At 59.3% G+C, this 24,496-nt stretch overlaps 1 protein-coding gene across 4 annotated transcripts; it reads left to right on the top strand.

The window, feature by feature from the left end:
- Positions 1–83: 83 nt before the first annotated feature.
- On the top strand, positions 84–24,341 carry PPP6R1 (protein phosphatase 6 regulatory subunit 1; the record flags this gene model as incomplete). 4 transcript variants are annotated; one of them, XM_079908373.1, is made up of 25 exons in its annotated part: positions 84–631; positions 9,784–9,880; positions 10,068–10,300; positions 11,838–12,024; positions 12,105–12,242; positions 12,334–12,399; positions 13,753–13,865; positions 13,952–14,065; positions 14,393–14,555; positions 14,650–14,802; positions 14,918–15,052; positions 15,600–15,664; positions 15,756–15,871; positions 15,954–16,039; positions 16,199–16,288; positions 16,364–16,461; positions 18,932–18,989; positions 19,080–19,252; positions 21,599–21,732; positions 21,818–21,998; positions 22,110–22,180; positions 22,338–22,419; positions 22,887–22,997; positions 23,080–23,151; positions 23,264–24,341. In XM_079908373.1, the coding sequence occupies exons 2-25, from the start codon at positions 9,878–9,880 to the stop codon at positions 23,265–23,267; spliced, it is 2,646 nt and encodes an 881-aa protein (XP_079764499.1). In that variant the 5' UTR covers positions 84–631; positions 9,784–9,877. The 4 variants fall into 4 exon arrangements, with proteins under 4 accessions (XP_079764499.1, XP_079764501.1, XP_079764498.1 ...); XM_079908375.1 differs by lacking the exon at positions 23,080–23,151; XM_079908372.1 differs by lacking the exon at positions 23,264–24,341 and having other exon boundaries at positions 23,080–23,155.
- Positions 24,342–24,496: the final 155 nt, after the last annotated feature.

Below are 24,496 nucleotides of genomic sequence, written 5' to 3'. Positions count from 1 at the left end.
CGCATGCGCACTGTAGGGCTCGGGCGCGTGGCCTCCGCACACCTGCGCACCGAGTCGGCGGCGGGAGGGCGGGGCCTCCTGCGTGCCTCCGTTCTCAGGGGATTGTGGGATAGTGGCGGACGGAGCCGGGCGTCTGAGGCCCTGAAGCCGACTGCAAAGCCCGGGAGCCTCGCCGGTGTGGGGAAGGGGGCGGTGGAGGAAGTGGGCCTCGGCTTCCGTCAGCCGTTGCTCAGCACTGCGGCCTGTTCGGCCTGCGGAGTAGGACGCCTTCTGTGACCGGCCCTTGCTTTTCCGCAGGGCGCGCCGGGCAGGGGAAACCGGGGCGACTTCCCAGCTGAGGGCCTACGTGGGCCTCGCGACCCCGCCAACCTCCCTCAGACACCTCGCCTGCGGGCCCTGGACCCCCGCCCCACCCGGCCGGCACTGACCCCCGAAACTCTGGAACTCGGCGCGCAAGGGCCCCCCTAGGCCCGAGACGCTTGCGCGAGCCCCGGCGCCAGGGCGAGACCCCGCCGCCGCCCGTCGCCCCTACATACCGGCTTCCTGAGGAGGGGCCGGAGCCGCCGGCGGCGGGGCGGGGGGGGCGCCCCGATGAGCCCCGAGTGCGAGGAGCCGCCGCCCCCCCGCGCAGGTGAGCGGGCCGTACCGGGAGTCTCCCCGCAGTCCAAGCACCCGAGTCACCCTCCCCTCCCCCGAGTGCCCCGCCCAGGTATCCCTCGAGTCTCTTCACCCCTTCTCCTTCGAACCCTGTCCCTCGTCCGTGGGGGCTCCCCACCCCCGGTCTGTCCCTCTCAGCGCCCCAGGTCGCCTAGTCTCTCCCCCTCAGCCACCCTAGTCTCCTGTCTCTCTCCCCCTGAGGCCCCCTAGTCTCCTGTCTCTCCCCCTCAGCCCCCCAAGTCTCCTGTCTCTCTCCCCTTCAGCCCCCCAGTCTCCTAGTCTCTCTCCCCCTCAGCCCCCAAGTCTCCTAGTCTCTCCCTCTCAGCCCCCCAAGTCTCCTGTCTCTCCCCCTCAGCCCCCCTAGTCTCCTGTCTCTCCCCCTCAGCCCCCCCAGTCTCCTGTCTCTCCCCCTCAGCCCCCCTAGTCTCTTGTCTCTCCCCCTCAGCCCCCCAAGTCTCCTAGTCTCTCCCCTTCCGCCCCCCTAGTCTCCTGACTCCCTCTCAGCCCCCCAAGTCTCCTGTCTCTCTCCCCCTCAGCCCCCCACGTCTCCTAGTCTCTCCTCCTCCAGACCACCCTTCCTTCCCCTCTCAGGCCCATTCCCCTGCCTCAGTGTCTCTTTTCCACCTTCCCCTCCCTCACCTCGTGTCCTGCCTCCCCCCTCCTCACCTCCTGTGATTCCACGGGTGCCCCCTGTAGTTTTTAGTGTCTTCCCCCTCTGACCCCCCTAAGCCCCTGGGCTTCCAGCCCCACTCCCTTCCCCTCTGGCCCACTCCCCCGCGGACCCTTCCCCAGGACACCCCTTGCCCTCCCTCTCTCTGCCTCACCCGCGCCTTCCATGCCTGCTTCGTAGACTCTGGGCTCTGCCTCTCACCCTGGGCTCAGGACACTAGAGTAGTCAGGCTTTCACCCTGGCCGTGGCTCCGCGCCCTGCTGTGTCGGGCTGTGAGGAGGGCAGGGAGCCAGGCTTCTGTGGAGCAGCCACCACTCCGTCCCCTGTCTGTGAGGTGAGGCCGGCTGAGGGCACAGAGGGAGGGAGGGAGCAGCCCAGGCCCTGCCCGGGGGAAACAAAGGCAGAGCCGGACAGTCACCGTTGCTGGTGTAGTGACAGAGATAACTCAGGGTGTTGTGGAGGCCACAGAGCAGAGGGACTGGTGAGACTGGCTCAGCGGGTGGCTTTTTCAATCTAGGAAGGGTGAGTAGGAGTTGACAGATGGAAAGTGGGAAGAAGGGCCTTCTGGGTGGAAGGAACAGCACGTGCAGATGTGTGAAGGTGGGAACCCAGGAGTAGTCTGCGCACCTGCGGTGCAGATGTGCTGGGCGCGCGGGCGGAATACCTTGGTCAGGCTGCTTGTCCAGGCCCTTGAACGTGACCCGGTTAGGGTCTTTCTTGCTGGATGTTTTACATACCTGTACGTCAGTGCCGAGGACACAGTTGTTACCGGTAACACCAGCCTGAAAGGCAGGATGTTTCTGGAAAGGAAGATGTGTTGTCAGGTGTGGGACGGGCTTCAGAATTGTAAAGAAGAAACTTCAGTGGGGTGTAGAGTGGCACTGACGTCAGTGCTGTCCTCATAGGGTGGTTCTGGGGATTCAGCGTGCTGTTTGTAGAAGCCTGTAGCAGAAAGCAAGGCACAGGAAGTGCATCAGGATGGGGAGCTTTTAGGGTTATTATTTAGTTTGGGATTATCCATTGCAGTGGTTCTCAACTCGGGGGTGGGGAGCGATGGTATCCCCCAGGGGACGTTTACTAATGGTGGGAGACATTTTTAGTTGTTACAGCTCAGGGGATGCTACTGGCATCTAGTGGGTGGAGGCCAGGGATGCTGCTCGACCCCCTCCAGTGCAGAAGACAGCCCCCCACAACACGGTGTTTTCCAGCCCAGCTGTCAGTAGTGCTGCAGTGGAGAAACTGCTTTCTTGCTTGGGTGTTGTATCCTTGTGGCTTATTTGCTTTCTTGCTACTGTGAGCGGCTGTATGTTCTGAGTTGTGTACTTTCATTTACTTTTGTGTTTTTAGTAGTTAGTTTTGTTGGGATACCTACTGTTCTTTCCAGTAAAGGAGAATCTGCTGGTCTCCCCCCAACCCACCCACCCACCCAGTGTTTTTTCAGGATCCATGGCCAGGTGACCATAGCAGGTCACCTTTTCCCTCTGGACTCCAGTTTTCATCAGTTCAAGAAGTATCTCAGAAACAACAAGGCCCTATTGTATAACACAGGGAACTATATTCAGTATCCTGGGATAAACCATAATGGGAAAGAATATGAAGTAGAATGTGTATGTATGTATAACTGAGTCACTTTGCCGTACGGCAGAAATTACTACAGCATTGTAAATCAACTAGGCTTCAATAAAATAAATTAAAGAAGAGAAGTATCTCTAGCTGTGGGCTTGGCCTTATGCTAGGTCCCGGGAAACTGGCATCTTGCTGCGGGAGGCAGGCGACCGAATAGGCAAGTTCTGTCGCAGAGCGCTTGGATGCCATCGTAGTGTGACCACGGGAGCTGTGCAAGTGTGGAGAAGGCCTCTAACGCAGTCAGGGGAGGCTTCCTGGGGGAAGTGGTGTCTGTGCTGAAGCCTGAAGGACCCACGAGGAGCTAGCTAGTCAGGCCCAGAGAGCTGGAGGGAAGGCAGAGGGAGCAGCCGAGCAGTCAGGTGTGGCGGGAGTGTTGAGCGCCATGCGGGTTGCAGCAAGAGATGAGGTGAGAGAGGCCTGGACGCCCTGGTGGAAACCAGAAGCCTTCCCCGCATTGCCGGGCTCCGAAAGGGAGCTTGGGCAGGCTCAGTACCTGGGGGGTGGGGACACACCTTCCTTTGCAGGCTGCACCATGGTTTCCCCCGAACACTGGTTTTGTGGATCTTCCCATGGGAAGGGCCATCTTACAGTGGCCGCGAGGTGTCTCTCAGGGAGGAGACTGAGGCTTAGTGGAGTGAGGTCTGGTCTAAGGCCCCAGAGATTGGAATTTGGAGAGGCAGATTGGAACTCAGGCCTTTCTGACTTTGGATCACCCTATAACACTCACTCCTGCCCTCTGATTTCCAAGAGCTATTTCAAAATCTATTCGTTGCTCTTTTCCCCTTTGAACCCATCCAGGAGATGGCACTGAATGGGAGCTTTCGGGCCCCTCCTCAGTCCTTGGCCGGGTATCCCATTCTCTTCTGTTTCCTAATTGTTCCGTCCTCTGGGATTGGACCAGAGCTGCCACCTCCCCTGGGCAGGTGTGGTCTAGGGCCAGAGTGGTGGGAGGTGTTGCCCCTAACTGCTGCCTCCCCACTCCCCCAGCCCCCCATGGGAAGGATGAGCCACAGGAAAGTTCCAGCCCATCGTCCCGTGTGGCCTTGGCCAGGTCCCTCTCCTCTGGCTTCTGCGGCCCCTACTTCCAAATGGATGTCCCGCCACTTACCTTGCCGGGTCTGTGTTGGGTCCTGCTGTTGTCCATTGTCCCCTTCCTGGAATTGGAAGTCCCCCACCCCCATTACATTTCAGATTTGGCTGAGAGCTGACGGACGGGGGGCAGTTAGAGGGTGGTGGTCTTGCTGTCCTCTGACCTGCTGGGCCCTGCAAGGGGCTGGGGGCTGGCCAACCAGCAGCAGGTTCTCCCCTCCTGCGGCTTGCCTGGCCGCTGTCTCTTTAGGGGCCTGTTGGCCTGTGGTGGCTGAGGGCAGCAGCGGCAGCAGGCCTGAGCTGGCTTCTCCCAATGTTGGAGTCTCTGGGCATCTCAGGTGGCCTCCCCAAGGCCCTCCCAGAGGCCTCTTCACACTTGACCTCCACTTCCGGGTGCTTCAGGGCCAGGGCAGGCGAGAAAGGGGTGGCAGATAAAGGATCAGCCCACGGGCTCCCTTGCAGGCGGGGCTGTGTTTGGACGGACAGTGGCAGCAGCGGCAGTGGGGACGCTCTGTGGGAGCTGTAGTCGGGCCCTGTCTGAGCCCAGGCAGGGCCAGGGGCTGGCAGGCTCCTGAGAGGGGCAGCTGGTGTCGGAGGCCTGAGAACAACGCAGCAAAGCAGGAAACCTGGGGCGATGGTGCAGAGCTGGCAGAGAGAGAGGTAGTTTTCGTTTTTAATGGCTTCCTGTCTCATTTACAGTTTCCCCTTCTTCCGTTTGCAGCCAGAGTCATGGTTTTCAAACGGTCGCTAAAAACCAGTAGGTAGTCACTTCCGTTTTCTTGAAGTTCACTAAAAGTTGCAACGAGTGGGGGTGGCGGGGTGTATGGCGCCCACCAGAGCACTTGAGTGACCTCGGGCACTCAGGCAAATGGGGCATTTCCTCAGGTCTTCTGTTTTTAGCGCCGTCACCCTGGGTAGTGGCTGTTCCTTCCCTCCTGCTCAGAAGTGTCCAGGCTCTAGCCTGGCCTCAGGGACAGATAGGAAAGGCCAACACCTGCTGAGCACCTGCTGTATCAGGACCACTGGCCTGACCCTGCTGTTCTCATAAAATGGCCCTTCCTGATGGCTGTGCCCCCATTTCACAGATGAGGAAACAAGGCATTTGGATGCCAAGTGCCTGCCCATATTCACCCCCTTAGAGAGTAAGAATGAAACCCACCTCTCCTGTCCAGTTCCCAGGGCTTCCAGGAAGTTCCATTAAGTGAAGGTGGGATTGACTGTCAGGACTTGAGGCTAGAGTGAATTGAGAGTTTGTGGCGGGGGAAAGTGTTTTTCTCTGTTTTCTTATTTCCACTTCTCCTGTATCTGCATCTCTGTTCTGCGTAGAGCTTGAGACCTGATGTTTGTAGGACTCTGACTACCACTCGACTGCATCTGATCTTTGCAGCCTTCTCTGATTTTCAGAGGAGGGACCTGAGGTTCTGAGAGTTAAGGGGCCACCTGGTTTCTGAGGCCGCTGGAGTCCACACCCCCCAGCCCTCCGCACCGCACCCGCTCTCCATTCTCCATTCTCTGGCAAGCCAGCTTTGGGAGGGAAGTCCTACCTGCTGTCCGAAGCAGGTGGGAGGGGTGGGGTGGGAGGAGCGTAGCCTGTGCCGCGTCTCCAGATGCTTTGGAAGTGTGTGGGCGTGCCTCAGCCTTGAGAATTTCCTCCTGTGCTCTGGAGAGGGCACTGAGTCCCGGTTCTGCTGTGGCTGGACCCCTGCGGGTCCCCATCTCCTCAGCTATCAAATTGGAATAATAGCAGTGCTGTACCTAGTCGTCTTGATTAGAGATACAGTGCCATGCAGGTGCACAGGTTCTCTGAAGGGGTTGCAGGGCCCTGTCCCCCAGCTCTGTGGGGCCTGCTTAGCTCAGGGACAGCCTTGGCAGTGAGGGGGGACCTGGGTGTGCTCCCGAGGTGGAGCCTTCACGCCTCAGCCTCGGCTCTGCCCTGGCGGCTTGTCAGTTCGGGGTGTCTTGGATGCAGAGCAAGGCCAAGGCCTGGCCCTGTCACAGCAGCCTCAGGCAGCTTTGGTTTTGTTTGTTTTTGATAACTGGTTTGGTTGAGATGTAATTCATACACCATATGTGACTTATTCATTTAAAGTGCACAATTAAACAGTTTCTGGTCTATTCAGAGTTATGTAATCATCAGTCACCACAATGGATTTTTTTTTCAAATTTTAATGATTCTTATAGACTTTTTTATTCCTTTCCATTTTGACAGTATATCCTAATCCAGACATTTTGTGGCTTAACCAGTTATTTCTTTTTTTTTTTTTTTTTGGCTGCGTTGGGTCTTCATTGCTGCGTGCGGGCTTTCTCTAGTTGTGGCGAGCGGGGGCTGCTCTTCGTTGCAGTGTGCAGGCTTCTCACTGCGGTGGCTTCTCTTGTTGTGGAGCATGGGCTCAGTAGTTGCGGCACACAGGCCCTAGAGCGCGTGGGCTTCAGTAGTTGTGGCGCACGGGCTTAGTTGCTCTGCGGCATGTGGGATCTTCCTGGACCAGGGCTGAAACCCATGTCCCCTGCATTGGCAGGTGGATTCTTAACCACTGTGCCACTAGGGAAGTCCTACAATGGATTTTTTAAACTGAGGTATCGTTGACAAATAAAGCTGTATACAATTGGTTTTAGAACTTTTTTTTTGAGAACATCGTTTCCCCAAAAGGAAACCCCATACCCGCTAGCAGTTCTTCCCCCCACCCCCCATGTCCACCATCTCCTGAAAACCACTAATCCGCTTTCTGTCTCTATGGATTTGCCTTTTCTGGATGTTTCATGTAAATGGAAATATACGATGTAGTCTTTGGTGATTGGCTTTGTTCATGCCACCTGGGTGGCCTTTTGACCTCTCTGGTCTCCTTATCGCCGCACAAGTCTGTGATGTAGAAAGAGGTGGTGTTCTCGCCATGGCGAGCTCCTTGTCCCTTGGGCCCAGCAGTGGCTGCCCCTTGAAGTGATTCTGGTCCCAGGTCCACCTAGCTCAGGAAACCCATTCAGGCCCGGCTGTGTCTTGAAGTGAAGAGGATGGTGGAAGAGTCCCTCAGAGGTCTGGGAACTGGGCAGAAGCGGGGAATTGCCCTCGTGCAAAGGCAGGTCTCTGAGCACTTGCAGAGCGGGGGGTGCTGCCTTGATTTCCTTTTGGAGCAGTGGTCCTCACTCCGACACAGGGACCCACGTTCGGCACCGGGTTCAGCCCACTCTCCTTCCTCCCATCCCCAGCGTGCCTGCCCTGGTGGTCACCCCTACCCCACCCCACCCGACCTGTGACTGGTTTATAGGGAGCCTCTGAGGGTGGCAGCTGGGGGAGACAGGGTGGGAGCGGGTCCCCTTACTGATTCCCTGACAGGTATGTCAGCTTCCTGCCTCAGGAGCAGGGTTTCTGAGCACATATTGCATTCCAGGTACCGTGCTAGGTGCTGTCCAGGGTGCTCACAGCAGCCCAGCAAGGAAGGTTCTCTCTGCGTTGTCCACCATCCTATCAGGGCACATTCAGCATAAGGGCTGTACAGGCTGTGAGGGATCTGGCCCAGCCTTCCTCCCTGAACTCAGAGATGTCCACTGAGTAAGTGCTAGACTCGAGGCTGAGCGTTTCGCTAAGCCCCGCAGGGACCAGGAAAGAGCTGGCCTTCAGCTCCTTGAGGGTGTCAGCTGGTGAGAGCCAGGTTAGGGAAGGCCGTAGCCAGGGCAGAGCCAGTGCTGGCAGCCACCTCGGGCCTGAGCTCACTCACTTATTTATGAGTGTTCATTGGCAGTGGCTGGGCACCAGTTAATGGGATGAGGCCCTGCACCCTGAGAAATTACCTCCTGGGGTTTGGGTGCCATCTCCACAGTTCACCAGCCCCCAGACCTCGGTGTACTTCAGTTTCCACAGCTGTAAAATGGGGCCATCGGTTCTTTCCTTGGGGGCGATTGTGAGGGTGGATTGAGATAATGGCTGTGTGGGCCTGGGAACGGTGTCAGGGGTGCAGCTAACGTGGTTTGTCCACTTCATGTGTCTGGCGTGTTGTCTGCAGTATGCCCCCATTCCCGCAGAACCAGAGGCCTAGGGCTGGAGGCAGTGACGTCACACAAGAGGCTTCTCAGGGGGCTGCAGGCTCTGAAGGAGATGCGCCCTGAAAGGGCAGTCGCGGGGCGACATGTGAGCAGCCAGGCTAGAGCTTGCTCGGGGAAGGGTGGTACCAGGGGACGTGGCCTGGGCTCGGCACACACATGGAGGTGGGTCGGCCAAGGGGGTGGCAGGTGTGAAAAGCCTGGTGCACATACTCAGACAGGACTGGGACGGTGAGTGCTGAAGAGCAGGAGCTCCTGGGTGGGGAGCGCCAGGAGATGGTCAGGGGCCCTCGGGGTCTTCGTGCGGAGACAGGGGAGCCACCTCAGGGTCTCCTGGGGGGAGCAAGCATGAGGTGCTCACGTTTGTGTTTCAGAAAAGCGTCCTGAGTGGGGTGGGGTGCAGGGCTAAGGGGGTGGTCCCGGCATGCTGTCGGACAGGACCCATGAGGCCTGTGGGACTGGGGGCCCTCAAGTGCCCCCTTTGTCCACCCACTGTCTGGGGTCGGTGTCTGCTGCTGTCTCCCGAGGTCATGGCTCGTCCACTCCACCTTCAGCCGTAGGTGGCCAGGGCTTAGGAACTGACATGAGTCCCGGCAGGGATTGCAGATTTAGAGCCACTTGTTCCCAGTCACTGAGAAGTCACCCTGAGGGCTGGGAGGAGATAAGTGAGGCTCCTGAGGAGGCTGGAAGGGAGAGCTGGATGCTGGTGGCGTCTTGAAGGAACCGAGGGGCAGAAGGCCAGTCGCCTGCCCGCGGCCACACGTGCCACCCAGCTCTGCCCCGCTTTCAGCCCCAGCTGCTTCCCGAGTCGAGCGTCTTTCTCCCCTGGGCTGGTGCCCCGTCTGGCAGGCATGCTCTCCGTGGTTGGGATGGTGTGGACCAGAAACGGTGAGGGAGGGCTTTGTAGGAGAGGGACTGGCGAGTGCATCTGGGAGGTTCCGGGAGGGGCATCCTGGTCTCTGGGTCTGTCTTCAGTGGTCTCTGCTTCAGGTGGTCTCCACGAGGTGGCTGACGTGTGTGAGCTCTGGTCAGCGCCTGCACGGTGCTCGGGGGGCCCAGCTTACCCGGGTGTGGTTGCCCGTACAGTGGGGTGACCACAGCCCCTCCCGAGGGCCATAGGCACAGCACCCGGTGCATAGGGAACCTGAGTGGGCAGCAAGTGACCTGGGAACTGGCGGCCAGCTCAGGGCGGGTCTCTACCCGGTGGTCGACGCTGGGAGCCTATAGAAATCTTCAGAGGAGCAGCCAAATCCCTGCTGGTCGAGGGCTTGGACCCGCCTGGCACCTGGTCAGTGCTGCACCCGAGATGGCCCTAAGGCCAATGCCGGGTGGGGTGGGCCACAGCCAGGCGTACAGGGTCTCCAGTGCTGGCCAGTGAGCTGCCATCCTCCAGTGCTGGGCGCTGGCTTTCCGTCCTTCCTGCTAAGGTGGTTCCCCGTCCTGGTTCCTTTTGGCCCTGGGCAGCGGCTGTTCTGGGAGCTGCCACCCCCTCCCCTCAAACTTTTCCTCTTCTTGTCATGGCACTGGGTACGGGGGCTTGGAGTGTGTGTGTGTGTAGTGTCCAGGCAGCGGCCACAGCCTGGAGACGTCGCAGACCTTCCTCTCTCTGCCCCTACCCCACACCCTGCACACAGCACAGAGATTGCTGGGCTGGATGGCAACCGTGCTGGCTGTCATGGGGCATTTTAATTTGTTCGGCAATGCAGATTGAAGCGAGTCTGATGCCAGAGGTTCCAGGATGAGCACAGTTCCAGCCTAGATGTGGGGACAGTGGACACAGGCCCTGCGGGGGACAGGATCATGGTAGCTCCGTGCACAGCGTCGGGGCTGTTTTCCACGGGGCCTGTGTGTGGTCGCACCCGGGGGTCTTCCCCAGGCCTGGGGGCTCGGCAGTGGACAGAACAGTCGCCCATAGGGTGGTCCTCGTAGGCTGGGAGGTGGAGGGAAGCGGGCGGGGTCGGACCCCACGTGTGACAGCCCCTGCCCGCAGGGCGCCATGTTTTGGAAGTTTGACCTGCACACAAGCTCGCACCTCGACACGCTGCTGGAGCGGGAGGACCTGAGCCTGCCCGAGCTGCTGGACGAGGAGGACGTGCTGCAGGAATGCAAGGTCGTCAACCGAAAGCTGCTGGACTTTCTGCTGCAGCCGCCACACCTGCAGGCCATGGTGGCCTGGGTCACCCAGGAGCCGCCGGCCAGCGGCGAGGAGCGGCTGCGCTACAAGTGAGCCCCGCCCTGTCGGTCCCCCACAGTGGGACACCCCGACTTGCTGTGGACATTGTTGACTCCCGTTTTTGTTACGGGACTTCCCAGACGGAGGGATGGGCAGAACGAACCCGAGGACCCTTCCCCAGCTGTTAGGGGTGCTGTGTTTGGGCAGTGTGTTTCATTGGCCCGCACCCCACCCCCACTTTATTTCCATGGTTTATTCAGTTGGATTTTTGTTCCCTTTTTGGAGGATGGGCAGCGTGAGGCCTGCCCCCTCACCCCCCACGTCCCCAGTGCCCAGTGTGACGCCAGGTGCTAAGGGTGTGCCTGTGCCCCCTCCCCCATGCTCTTCTGCCCTTCCCTCCCACCATAGGGCCCTCGGGTGTGCCAGAGAGGGTGGGCGAAGAGGACAGGGCCCTGTTGAGGGTCAGTAGGAATCGTCTCCATGACGGGAGGCTTCTGTCTGCCCTGGTCTCTGCTGCCCTTCTTTTTTATTTATTTATTTATTTTTGGCTGTGTTGGGTCTTCATAGCTGTGTGCGGGCTTTCTCTAGTTGCGGCGAGCGGGTGCAGGTGCTACTCTTCGTTGCAGTGGCTTCTCTTGTTGCCGCTGTAACTAAGCATGGGCTTAGTTACTCCGCGGCATGTGGGATCTTCCCAGACCAGGGCTCAAACCCGTGTCCCCTGCATTGGCAGGCGGATTCTTAACCACTGCACCACCAGAGAAGTCCCTTTGCTGCCCTTCTTGAGCCCTGCTCAGTCTGTCCTGGACAATCCTCTTGGTTCCCTGGTGTCGCCCTCTCCCTGGCCCCTCACACTATAGACACACAGGTGGTCCTTACGAGCTCTGCATCTTGTGTCCCCGGAGGTCTTGAGCCACATGGGGAGTGGGTGACTGCTTCTCCTCACTTTGCCCTTTGTGAAGTGGGGGTCTGTGAGGTGCTGCCAGCTGCTTTGGGGTCTGGTGCACAGTGGGGACCTCTGGGGGGCCAGCAGAGTGTCCCCTGTGTCCCCCAGTGTTCATCTGTCACTTACCTGCCCCCACGTGTGTCTTCTCCCTTCTTTGCTTTGTTCGCCCGGCCTCTGTACCCCCTTGAGTGTGTCCAGTGGCCCCGTGGACTGGGCTTTTGCTCATAGTAGCAGGGAGCCTTCATTCTGACACCTGTGCCGAGCTGCCCCTGGGGTCCCTGCCGTGCCTCAAGGAACCCGCTTCCCAGAGGCCTTATAGTTTATGGGGCAGAGCTGGAGAAGGTTGTGGTCCCCCAGGGCCCTGGGTGGCAAACTGGGTGGGGCAGTCCTCTCCCTGTCTGTACAAGGAGGTGAGGGGATGAGGTTGGATTTTAGAAGGGTCATCGGGGCTGGGCCTGGGTCAGACTGGAGGGTTGGGGGTAGAGGGACTAGAGGGACAGGTGTTGATAGGGGGTCAGGTCCAGGCTCAGGAGGCTGGATGCTGCCTTGGGGGGTGGGGAGCATGAATGGGCTGCGACTGGGAGGCGGGGTGGTTTGGCCTCCGCCCCCACCGTGCCCTCCCCGGCCCTTTCTGGGTGTGTCAGGTACCCCAGCGTGGCCTGTGAGATCCTGACGTCGGACGTGCCCCAGATCAACGACGCACTGGGTGCGGACGAGTCCCTCCTGCACCGGCTTTACGGCTTCCTGCAGAGCAGCGGCAAACTCAACCCGCTGCTGGCCAGCTTCTTCAGCAAGGTCATGGGCGTCCTCATCAACCGCAAGACCGACCAGGTGCCTGGGGCCCCGAGGAGGGTGGGCGGGTGGGCGTGGGGCCGGGTCCTGCGCTGACGTGCCAGTCCCTGTGTCCCCAGCTCGTGTCCTTCCTGCGGAAGAAGGACGATTTTGTGGACCTGCTGCTGCAGCACATCGGCACCTCGGCCATCATGGACCTCCTGCTGCGCCTCCTCACCTGCGTGGAGCGGCCGCAGCTGAGGCAGGACGTGGTCAATGTGAGTGCTGAGGGGCTGCAGCGGGGCAGCTGGGCAGGGGCGGGCGGCAGGAGCGGGGTCAGTGAGCAGAGCTCCACCTTCTCGCCCCCAGTGGCTCAATGAGGAGAAGATTGTCCAGCGGCTCATCGAGCAGATCCACCCATCGAAGGACGACAATGTGAGTGCAGCCCGCCCACCTGATGTTTCCAGCCTCCGCCCCACACCAACTTGTCCCTCCACTCCCTTCTTAAACGAGTTGATGAGAAAAGGAAGCATTTGGAACTGTGTGTATTTGAGCGGGGGGCTCCTGCTGAGAACAGAAAATGGGTGTACACACATGGAACGTTTCTCAGGAACTTGGCCCATCATCCCTTGAGGGGTCAGGGCTCTGAAGGGGGTCCTTTGGCCCTGGCCCCTCGCTGCTGCCCTTCTCAGGGGCCCCTCTCCTCCTCCCCTCTGTTGCTGGCTCTGTGGCCTGGTGGCTCTTCCTGTCTCTTGTGCCTGGATCAGCTCTGCCTGTCCTTCAAAGAAGCCATGCAGGAGCCCTGAGTCTGTCCGCCCGGCCCACTGGCTTGTAGGCAGAGGTCCACAGGCGCAGATAGTCAGCACCAGGCACTCAGCCAGTGCCTGGCCTGGGAGAGTGTTGACTGTCCAGGCCTTTGTGGCAGAGGGACTAGGGGTATCTGCCATGAGCCAGGTGGCAGGGCATCTGTGAGGGGCTCTGAAGTGTGGCCCTGGCCTGGTTGGTCTGCATGGGCCGGGGGTCTGTGTGGGTGGGCCCTGGAAGCACCTGTTGGGTTAGACTCAGAGCTCTGCTTATGGTTTTCTTTGTTTATCTTGCAACAACTTTATTACATAAACTTTATTACATAAAGTTTAACTCACCCATTTAAAATATAGGATTCAGTGGCTTTTAGTATATTCACTGGGTTGTGCAGCCCTTGCCATGTTGACTTTAGAGTATTTTTCATCACTCCACGGAGGAAATCCTGTACCCATTAGCTGCCGCTCCCCATTTCCCTCGTGGTTGCTGGGCCCCCACCAACCCAGTTTGCTTTCTGTCTCTGGGTTTGCCTGTTCTGGACGTTTCGGATTGCATGATGCAGGGTCTTCTGTGACTGGCCTCTTTGCCTTAGTGCCAAGTTGTCTGTGTTCATCCACGTTGTAGTGTGTGTCAGCGCTTCATCCTTTTCTAAGGCCAAAGAACGTTTCAGTTTGTGGATAGACCACAGTTGCTTATCTGTTCTCCAGGTAGTGGAAGCCCAAGTTGTTCTCCTCTGTAGCTACTGTGCATAGTGTGGTGTCTGTGTGGGGTGTCTCCTTTTCCAGGAAGTCGGCTTTGGTTTCCCTTTCTCTCTGTCGTCTCTGCCTTCCCAGTGTTTGGTGCTTTTGTTCTCTCCCTCGGCATTTGTGTCCCAAGGTCTGTGTGACCCTCTGTCCTCAGGGGCGGGTGCCCAGTCTTCAGCTTGTGGGGCTTCCTGACACCAGGGCGGGGCCGGGGTGTCATCTCTGTCTCCCCCCCCTCCCCCAGCAACATTCCAACGCATCCCAGTCCCTGTGCGACATCATCCGCCTGAGCCGGGAGCAGATGATCCAAGTGCAGGACAGCCCGGAGCCTGACCAGCTGTTGGCCACCCTGGAGAAGTGGGTTTGCAGGTGGTGCCCAGTCCAGAGGGAAGGGGGAGCCATCTGGGGGCCCTCCTCCCTGACGCTTGCCACCCCCGCCCCAGGCAGGAGACGATCGAGCAGCTTCTGAGCAACATGTTGGAGGGGGAGCAGAGCCAGTCCGTCATCGTGAGTGGAATCCAGGTGCTACTGACGCTGCTGGAGCCCAGGAGGCCCAGGTGAGAGGCTGGCCTCCCTCCCCAGGTGACCCCTCGGAGCCCCACCCTTCAGTTCGGGGGTGGGGGTCACTAGGGTTCCGGAGGGGAGTCCTCTTGTTCCCTTCTGGCAGACGAGGAAACAGGGTGAGTAGACCGCCTGTAGCTTCGAGCTGGTCTTTAGGATCCGGGCTGCTGGGGCGGGTCACTGCCCCCAGGATCCCGGGCTCCCAAGGGCAGCAGCTTCTCACTCCCTCCCAGGTGTGGCCCACACGTGCAGACGTGTGCACACACATGCATGTGCACAGGCTGTCTGGGCGGTTCACTCTGCCCTCTGCCGTCCCTCTGCAGGTCTGAGTCTGTGACTGTGAACAACTTCTTCAGCAGCGTGGATGGGCAGCTGGAGCTTCTGGCCCAGGCAACCCTGGACAACGCCGTGTCCAGCGTGGGGACCCTGCATGCCCTGCGCCCACGGCTCAGCCGCTTCCACCAACTCCTGCTAGAGCCGCCTGAGGTGGGTAGGGTGCGTGGGGGAGGGGGTGGCAACACGGGCGCCCCGCCGTCAGGGCAGTGCTGGGGCAGGAACTGAGCTTCTCCTGTGCCTGCAGCTGGAGCCGCTGCGCACGACATGGGGCACCCTGGCCCCACCGCTGGGCAACACACGGTTGCACGTGGTCAAGCTGCTGGCCAGCGCCCTGAGTGCCAGCGATGCGGCCCTGACCCAGGAGCTCCTGGCACTGGACGTGCCCAACACCCTTCTGGTACAGGGGACAAAGGGCAGGAGGCGGAGGGGGCACTGTGTGGAGGGATGGTTGGGTGGGGAGGATGGGGACTGGGTGGGGGCCACTTGAGCCAGCCTGTGCCCCTCACCCCCAGGACCTCTTCTTCCACTATGTGTTCAACAATTTCTTGCACGCCCAAGTGGAGGTGTGTGTGAGCACGATGCTGAGCTCTGGGCCTCCTTCCAACAGCAGCTCTGACACACCCGCCCAGAACCCTGTCGTGAAACACGTGAGTGGGGCTCCCAGGTCCCCCTTTGATCTCTGGGGGTGGGCTCTGCCCCACACCTTCCCCTCGCCTGTTGGGTGCTGCCAGGCCATTCATGTGCCAGGGACTGGGAGCTCAGCCTCTTCCTTAGGTCGAGAGTCTTGGAAAGTAGAGGGTGACGTGTGGGGGTGGGGATGAGTGGAGTGGCGACCTTGGGGGACAGTGGGTGTCGTGGGGGACTAGGAAGGGTCCTCCCAGGGTGATGGCCACCACGCTAGTGGAGATGCCTTTCTGGTTGTAGCCCGGGGCCTAGGGAGGAGCTGACCAGTGGGGCACTGGGGGTGTGGACAAGCAGGAGTTGGAGACAGGTGGAGTGGCTCTGGGGTTTGCTGGGTGGGCTGAGCGGGCGTCACACAGGCAGGGGGCATTTCTGGGTGAGCAGAGGAGGAGCGTGCGTGTGCACACTTGCTGCACGCTCCTTGTAGGCAGACCAGGGGCTTGGAAGTGGGCTGGGGTAGCAGGGCCCAGCCGTGGTCCCACCCCACGCCAGCCCCTCGCTGCTCCCCCGCAGCTGCTGCAGCAGTGCCGCCTGGTGGAGCGCATCCTGACCTCCTGGGAGGAGAACGACCGTGTGCAGTGAGCGAGCGAGCGTCAGGGCCTTCCCTGGGGAGGGCAGGGCTGGGCGGGCGGGGCGGGTCTGTGTCCAGCCGCGGCCCCTCTCGCCCAGGTCCGCAGGGGGCCCTCGGAAAGGCTACATGGGCCACTTGACAAGGGTGGCCAACGCCCTGGCGCAGAACTCGGAGAAGGGGCCCAACGCCGAGCAGCTGGGGCAGCTGCTGAAGGGTGAGGGCTGGGGCTGGCCCGGGGGCGGGAGGAGGCTGGGCGCCCGGGGCCTTGTGTCCTCACACCCCCCTTCCCCCAGCAGAGCTGCCAGAGGACCAGCGGGAGCGGTGGGAGGTGTTCGTGTCGGGACCCCTGGCGGAGACCAACAAGAAGAACACCGTGGACCTGGTGAGGCCCCTGCACCCAGGCGTGCCCACGTCGGCCCTCACCGGTGCTCCTCCTTCTGGTCCAGCCTGGACGCCCCTCCCCACAGCCCCAGCTCGCGCGCGTCCTCTCTGGGGGCTCCGCAGGCCCTGACCCCTGCCCTACCCCACCCCCGCTGCCCAGGTGAACACCCACCACCTGCACTCCTCCAGTGACGACGAGGACGACAGGCTCAAGGAGTTCAACTTCCCAGAGGAGGCAGTGCTGCAGCAGGTGGGGGCGGTGGGGGGGCGGGGCGGGGAGGCTGTTCTGGACGCCGGGCACTGACTGCCCCCTGCACCCTGGCAGGCCTTCATGGACTTCCAGATGCAGCGCATGACCTCAGCCTTCATCGACCACTTTGGCTTCAATGACGAGGAGTTCGGGGAGCAGGAGGAGAGCGTAAAGTGAGTGTGGCCCATGCAAGGCTGGGGCAGGCGGGGCCCGCCGGCCGCGTGACATGAGGGACGTGAGGTGGCGAGTCAGCACGCGCTGCCGCAGCGTGCTCCTCCTGCCGTCCTCCCCGCATCCTCCTAGTGTCCCCACTGCCCGCCTAGCCCCACTAGGCTAGGGCTCAGCCTGGAGAGCAGCTGGCCTCGGGCCCTCTTCCCGCCTCTTGAGGACCAGGCAGGAGGCGTGGGCGTCCTGGGACACGGGGGCTGGCTGTGCAGAGCTGGGCTGCGGAGCTTGTGGGACAGACACTCGCAGACTCAGAGCTGGCTTACCTCCCCCCGTGGAGGCCTCAGAGCCTCGTGAGAGATGGTTTTCAATGACCAGGTCTGATTATTTGTGTTTGTACGGTAACACTGACAGCAGTCGCTTCTGGCCTTGCGCTCGTGAACTACGTTCTTTATTGTCCAAGTTTTTTGCTGACAGAGAAAAAATTAAAAGTTTTAGTGTTTTGTCAATTTCACGAGCAGCCTTACGACAGCAATGGGTAGATAGTGAAAGGAAGGTCAGGCAGCGAGAATCTGAAGGGGAGACTGTGTCGGGGTGGGAGCGGAGCCACCGCCTGTGGACTCACACTGGACCCTGGGGGCCATGCAGGCTCCTGGGGGACGTGCTCAGTGACCGGCGCAGCCAGTGCTGTCAGAGTAGAAGATGAGTCCATGACACCCAAGAAAAAATGGAACGGTCACCGAAGGGCGTGCCGTGGGGGTGTTCCTGAGCTGGGTAGTGACAGAAAGGCCCGGCTGGCCCCTTAAGGGCTGCATGTGGGGGCCAGGGCCCTGGCCTGGTCTGTTTCATCACAGGCAGCATGCCGGGCCCTCTCAGGTGTTGCCTAGTTATGTGCCATGACGACCCTCTGCTCAGGGCTCAGGATCCCATCTGCAGCCGGGACGCAGTGCTGTCACTCACCCCAGGGCACTCACCAGTTACTGTGGGAGGGTCAGCTGTGGTCTCTCGGGCCCACAGCGAGACAGAGACCCTGTAGGACTCAGAAGTGAGGTTCGTGTCTGCTGCTGCTCTGTCCCGCACAGCGCCCAGTGCTGGGAGGCCCCCTGGAGAGGAAGGACACCGGCCAAGGAAGACACCACCCCTCCTGGCGGGGGTGGTGACACTCGGTGAATGGCCTCAGCTTAGCCGGCTGCCCTTTTGGGATGAAATTGTGTTGCTTCTTCCGTCAAAATAAATCCCAGTGAGGTTAAAAGCTTTAAACGTGAGAGAAAAGTAAAGCCGTGAAGCATTCTGGAACAGAAAATGGATGAGTATCTTTCATCTCAGGGCTGAATTAGCTGTTCGCAGGGCTCTGGTTGCTGGGCCTACCAGCTGTGCGTGCGGGCTGCTCCCTCTCTGTGAAGGAGATGAGAATACCTGCCCTGGTGGTGATTGTGAGTCCATTTGTCACGTGCTTGGACGATGGCTGTGCCAAGTCAGCACTCAGAGATTGTTAATGTACTTCCTGAATCAGAGAGACAGATAACAACCTGGGGAGGATCCCTACCACATGGCGTGGAGCCCGGACCTCGGCATAGATACAAAGTGCTCTTTCCACAGAACAGGAGAAGGATGGACTGGTGCCCCAGGAAAAAAAGGGGGTGCAGGATGCAAACAAAACAAGTAGGAGGCTGTTGAAAAATTGCACAGTCTGCGGGTAGGAGTATAAATTGACAAATCTCTTTCCACAATTTGTGTCAGTATTTAAAATGCATGGATTTAATTCCTTAACCCAGGAATTGCACTTCTGTGAGGCCTTCTGAAAGAGAAAGAATTGAGCAGAGATGGGTGTGGGTGGATGTGGACACTGCAAGGCTGGAAGTTGGAGATGACGAGCACTGCACTCCCCGTGATCCCTAGGATCACTCGCCCCCATCCGGGTCCTGCCTCGGGCTGGCAGTGGGGCCCACACAGAAGCGTTTTTGTTTCAGCTCCAAGGCTGATTCTTTTGGCCCAGACTGACCCTCTTTGGGCTGGGGCGATGCTTTGTGTGGGGCGGCCCGTGTGAGGCTGCATCCAGTAAAGTCACTGTGAACAGTGAGCTGTCTCCTGTGGGAAGTGTGTACATAGAAAACGAATAATCTCACCCAGCATATGATCTCAGACCCTAAAAACAACCTCTCCAGCTAGGTTCTGTGTCCTTTATTTTACGGTAGAGGAAACAAGGTTCAGGAGTCTTAGGTGGGGCCTGACCCCGTCTCCTTGTGGGACCTCACTCGGCTGGGGGTGTGCAGCTTGGGCGACTCACTTAACTCCGCTCTGCAGACATCTGCGCTGATGGAGGGTGCTGCCAGAGTTGATATGGGGTTATAGGTCAGCTTTAGCGAGGAGGTGCATTCGCTGGTACAGGGCCCGAGGAGAGCGAGGGTCGTCCAGCAAGGGGATGAGAGGCGGAAGTGGCCCGAGCCTCCCCTCAGTGCCCCTGTGCTTCTCCCGCAGTGCGCCTTTCGACAAGACGGCCAACATCACCTTCTCCCTCAATGCCGACGACGACAACGTGAGTGCTGCCCCCGACCCCTGCTGGTGGGGGTGGGCTGCAGGCAGTCAGCTCACCTCACCACCACCGCCCCCCCCCCCGCCCCCGCAGCCTAACGCCAACCTGCTTGAGATATGCTACAAGGACCGGATCCAGCAGTTCGATGATGAGGAGGAGGACGAGGAAGAGGGCCAGGGTTCAGGGGGGTCTGATGGAGAGGATGGTGCCTGGCAGGGCGGCCAGCTGGCCAGGGGGGCCCGCCTGGGCCAGCCCCCGGGTGTGCGGTGAGTACCCTCCTAGAGGCTCCCCAGCACAGCAGGGCCACAGGGCCCATGTAAAATGGTTTTCATCAGCTGGAGTGAGTGAGAAAAATAAGGAGAAGGTAGTGTGTCTGTTATTTGGGGCGCTTTCAATTGTGAGTGATAAAAACCCAATTCAGATAAGTTCAGTTACAAAAGGAGTAGGATAACCGCTTGTGCAAGGCTGGAACGGTAGGTGGGTCCTTCAGGTACAGCTTGGTCCAGGTGCGAAGGAACCATTATCTGCCCCCACCCCCACTCTCCTCTCCCCTGCGGTAGCTGTCGGGCAGGTGTTCTTCCCAAAAGGGCAGTAAGTGTCCTGTCAGCTCCTTTCCCAAATTCCAGTGAAAGGAGACACGATGATTGTCCCTCACAGTCCCAGCATGCGGGTCAGTAAGCTGTGACCTGCTCTTTGTACAAGAAGTACATTATTTTTTCTCTTACTGGTTGGCCCCAGAATCACTGACTAAATGCATTTGGGTGGCATAGACTTGCCAATGTGAATACCAATTCAGGGCCTGCACCTTGACCCCTGTGGCTTCTGATTTGAGGGTTAGAGTGTTTTAACTTTTTAAATTGACGGGTGACTAGCATACAGACAAGTAGACGGATCTTAAGTGCCCGGACACGTGGACATCCCTTTGCCAGCACCCAGAGGAGGGAGCAGAACCATCCTTGTACCCCCGTGCCTTCTGCTGGCCGCCCTCCGAGGGTGACGCTCTCCTGACTTTTTGCCCTATAGATTTTGCCTCTTCCTACATGTGAGGCCTATCCCTCGGGTGGGTGTGGTTGTGTGTCACTTGCCATCCGCTGGTGTGTCATTGTGTGACTGCCAAGTTGATTTGCACTTACGGGTGTCATTGCCAAATCCAAGGTTGTGATGCATCCCTGTGTTTTCAATGTCAGCTTTTAACGTTTAGGTTTTTGATCCAGCTTGAGCTAGTTTTTTAGATGTGGTGTGAGGTGGGAGGGTCCAGCCTCATTCTTCTGTGTGTGGGAATGCCAGTGTCCCAGCACCACGTGTTGAAGAGACTCCCCTCTCACTGGATGGTCTTGACACCTTTGTCAAAAATCTTTCTACTGTACTTGCAAGTGTTTATTTCTGGCCTCTGTCTTCTGGTTCATTACTGTTTCATCGTAGTGAGTTCTGAAATTGGAAATGTGAGCATCCAGTTTGTTCTTCTGTTTTAAGTTGTGTTGATCATTCCAGGTTCCTTGAGATTCCAGGTGAATTTTAGGATCAGTTTGTCAGTTTCAACAAAGAAGCCAGCTGGGACTCTGAGAGGAATTGCCCTGAATCTATAGGGCAGTTCAGGGAGTGTTGCTATTTTAACAATATTTTGTCTCCCAGTCCATGAACATGGGATGTCTTTACATTTATTTAGGTGTTCATTACTTTTCACAGTGTTTTGTAGTTTTCAGAGTATAAGTTTTATGCTGCTTTTGTTAATTTTATTTCTAAGCGTTTTATTCTTTTTGATACAATCCTGAGTGGGATTGTTTTCTCACAGTCATTTTGAAGTTGTCATAAGTGTGTAAAAATAAAAGTCTCTCGCACATTGATCTTGTATCCTGCATTCTTGCAGAACTTGCTTTTTCTAACAGTTTTAGAGGACTCCTTAGGTTTCTATATACAAAATCACCCTTTCTGCAGTTAGAGATAGTTTTGCTCCTTCCTTTCCAAGTGGGAAGAGCAGGCCCCCACATCACTTCCCTGATCTGGGGGGACATCGGGTCTCCCTGTTGAGTGTGACATGGGTTGTGGGTTCTGGAGATGCCCTCCGAGGTTTCCAGGTTCAGGAAGCTCCCTCTACCCTGTCTGTCTACCCAAGCGTCTGGCTCGTTTTCACTGTGCGGACAAGCCCCTTCTGGTCACGGCAGTCAGTGACCGTGGAGCAGCATCCACGTTTGCTTAGCGGTTCCCCATTGGACACGGTGTCTGCGTGTTAGTCAACACTCAGCCGTTACGTTTGGAGCAGCTGCGCTGCTGGACTTTGCCCTCCTCCGAGGCTATAATGGATGGAGGAAGAGTGCGGAGTCAGCCTTCCCTGTGAGAGCTGTGCAGGGGGTGGGAGGTGTCCCTGTTCCTGCTGAGGGCTGGGCGGGACTTTTCCGCCCCTGTGCTGCTGGCCGCGCTCTTTCCAGAGGGCACTCAAGTTCCCACCTGCCTTCCCACCACCATGGGACATGGGCTCTTTCTCTGGGCCTCTTCCCTGCTGCCCCCTCCTCTCCATCCCTTTGATTCCTTCCCATCGTTTGCCTGGGGCTGGCCTTGGTGGGGTCAGAAGGGTGCCCAGCACAGTGGCTGACTGACAGGTGTCCCTGGGGCAGGAGCGGAGGCAGCACAGACAGTGAGGACGACGAGGACGACGAGGACGATGAGGACGACGAGGATGGTGACCGGCGGGTGGCCCGTGGCAGGGCTGGGCCCACCTGTCATCCCAGCCCCGGCCCCCAGCCTCCGGGTGGGTGCATGCGCGGGGCGAGCGTGGTCAGGTGCATCTGGCTGTCTGCCTCTGTGCTCACCCCTGTGCTGCTCTCCCTCTCCAGGCCCCAGCTGGACAGCAACCTTTGACCCAGTGCCTGTGGATGCCCCGACCGGCCCCCAAGCCTGCAGGGAGGAGGAACTGCACTCTGGGCCCCCTGCCCCACAGGAGCCCCGCAGTGGGCCCCTGGACCTCCCTACCCCGAGCCCAGCTGGCCCTGCAGCCCCCAGCACCCTGCAGCTCAGGTGAGGCCTAGTGGTGGGTGCCCAGGGCCTGGTTGCCTTAAGCTCCAGCGCCGACCCCAGCTGCAGGGCGGCGGGGGGGCTGCACCTTAGGCTCCTTCTCTTGCCTCCTAGGTCTCAGGATCCCATCCCTTCCTCAGCACCTCAGGAAGCCACAGACGGCAGCAAAGTAGCGGAGCCCTCGGGTGAGCCGCTCTCTACCCACTCCCCATCCTGCCCACCTCACCCTCAGCCCTCCCATACACAGCTGTCCCCTGGCCTTGTCCACACCTGGTCCTGAGGAGCGAGGCTGGTGTTAAGCTCGCCGCGTCTCACATCTCTGGGCCACTCTACTCCGCACAGCCCCCTGCCAGGCCTTGGTCAGTGTTGGGGACCTCCAGGCCACCCTCAGAGGGACGCACTCCGCCCCCAGCTCCTTGGACAGGTAACTGGCTAGGGAGCAGCCACTAGGGGGCCAAGAAGGGGAGAATCTGGGGCGGCGGGTAGAGCCTGGTCCCTGGGCTGTCCCTGCCCTGGAGCTAATCCACGTGGCCCTTGCAGGACCCTCCTCCCCTCAGGTGTGTGCCACTGCCTCAGAGCTTCGGGAAGCTGAAGGTCTAGGGCTGTGCCTGTGCCCACACATGGCCACAAGAGAGGATCCTGGATCCCAGGGTCCTGCACTCAGCCCTGGGGTGGGAAGGCCCAGTAGGATCAGAAGGGGGCTGGAGTGTGCAGAGCTCGTGTCCCGCTAACCTTGAGCTGCTCCTGCCGGTGGGCGGGTCCCAGGGGTCTTCGGATGTGAGGGACGCCCCTGAGCCGTGCACTCCTTCCCTGCTTACACAAGCAGGGGGCTGAGGGATGAGCCTGCCCAGGAGGGTGTCAGTGACAGTAACCCCACGGGTCCCCCCACAGTGCAACCAGAGACCCTGCTACCTCTGTCCCGGCCCCCAGGGCCCACCAGCACCCCCAGACCACGGAGGGGGTGAAGAGCCCAGAGTCCTTGGGGCTCCCCCGAAGCCAGAGGTAAGCATGGTGCAGCCTCACAGGGCAGCTGGTGTTACGTAGGGGGCACTGACCTCCCCATGTCGTCCCTCTCCCCCAACAGTGCCCTGGCCCTCGAGCCACTTCCGATGCCCAATGGCTCTGCCCCAGGAGGGCCGGCGTCCCCGGGCTCCCAGTGAGTGGTGGGGCTGGGGGCAGAGGGTGGGCTGGGGCAGGGCAGGCAGGAACTTCATGGGGTGGCCACAGGGTGGCAGGCTCCTCACGTGGGTCTTCCTCTCGGTTCCCAGGTAACTGCCTGGTCCCAGTGGTGGCAGCCAAATCCTCCGTACTCCACGTGGACCCTGTCCGGGTGGGGGCAGGGCAGGTTCCGCAGTGGCCCTGTTGCCCCATCACCCCATCCCTACCCTACCCACCCCAGGTCCTCTCTGGACTCCCAGGAGGCTGGTGCCAGGGAGACAGGCCCCTCACCCCACCCCCATTTGCACTGAGAGAAGAAGTTATGGAGTTTTGTCTCCTAGAATAGAGTCAAATAGAGAGAAAGAGAGAGAGAGAGAGACCTATATTATATATTATGTGTGTATATATATATATATATATGTGTGTGTGTGTGTATATATATATATATATATATACATATATATATATATATATATATATATATATATATATATATATATATATCTCGGGGGAGAGAGTGGGTAGGCGGGGAGCCAGAAGGAAGCAGGACTGGGTGGCAGTGGCTTGGACCTTCACCCTGTCCCACTGGGGCCGCTGTGGTGAGGGTCCTGAGGCTGCCACCCACCCTCCCCTCCCACCATGCCCACCCACCCTCCGGTGCAGACGCCCACACCCACACTTGGCCTTTCAGCTCAGGTCCACCTTGGGGGAGGGCCCGAGTGGGGGTCGTGCCTTTGCCCAAATCCCCTTGCCTCGGACCCTGCACTTTGACCCAGGCTGGGAGCTAAAAGACCCTCCACCTGGCCCAGCCAGCTCTGTGGGAGGGAGCTGGGGGTCCTGGTCCCAGGGGGCCTCCCCAGCGACATTCCCTTGGGGCCCTCACGCACTCGCTGAGACCCCCCCATCTCCCATGGACTCTGGGGTGGGGGTCTGGCTGGGATCCCCGTCCTACTCCCAAGGGTCTGGGGTCCAGCCCAGCTGCCAAGTGACCTTGTCCCAGCTCCCTCTCCCCAGGCTGGCGTGAGTGTGCGTGTGTTTGTGCCGAGCTTCTGTTTCATATTGCAAATATAAACAAATAAAGGAAGACAGTTTAAGACTCTTGCTGCTCAGACCTTGAGTTCTGGGACATGGGGTCGGGGAGCCTGAGCTGTTCCCGCATCGTGGCCTCTGGGGTGGGACCCTTGGAGCATGGAATTAGGGTCCTCAACCTCCAGGCTCTGCTGTGGGGTAACTTCTGCTGAGACTGCTAAGCGTTTCCTGGAGGAGCTGAACACTACCCGGCCTCACGTGGGTCTTGGTCCCAGCGAGCCGTCCCCTGTCCACACGCGCAGGCTCTGGGAGGT

The sequence above is a fragment of the Stenella coeruleoalba genome (genome assembly GCF_951394435.1).
Source record: "Stenella coeruleoalba genome assembly, chromosome: 20".
In the NCBI taxonomy this organism is placed as follows: Eukaryota; Metazoa; Chordata; class Mammalia; order Artiodactyla; family Delphinidae; genus Stenella; species Stenella coeruleoalba.
Note: the sequence above shows the minus strand (reverse complement) of the source record. Positions and strands in the feature narration are given on the sequence as shown.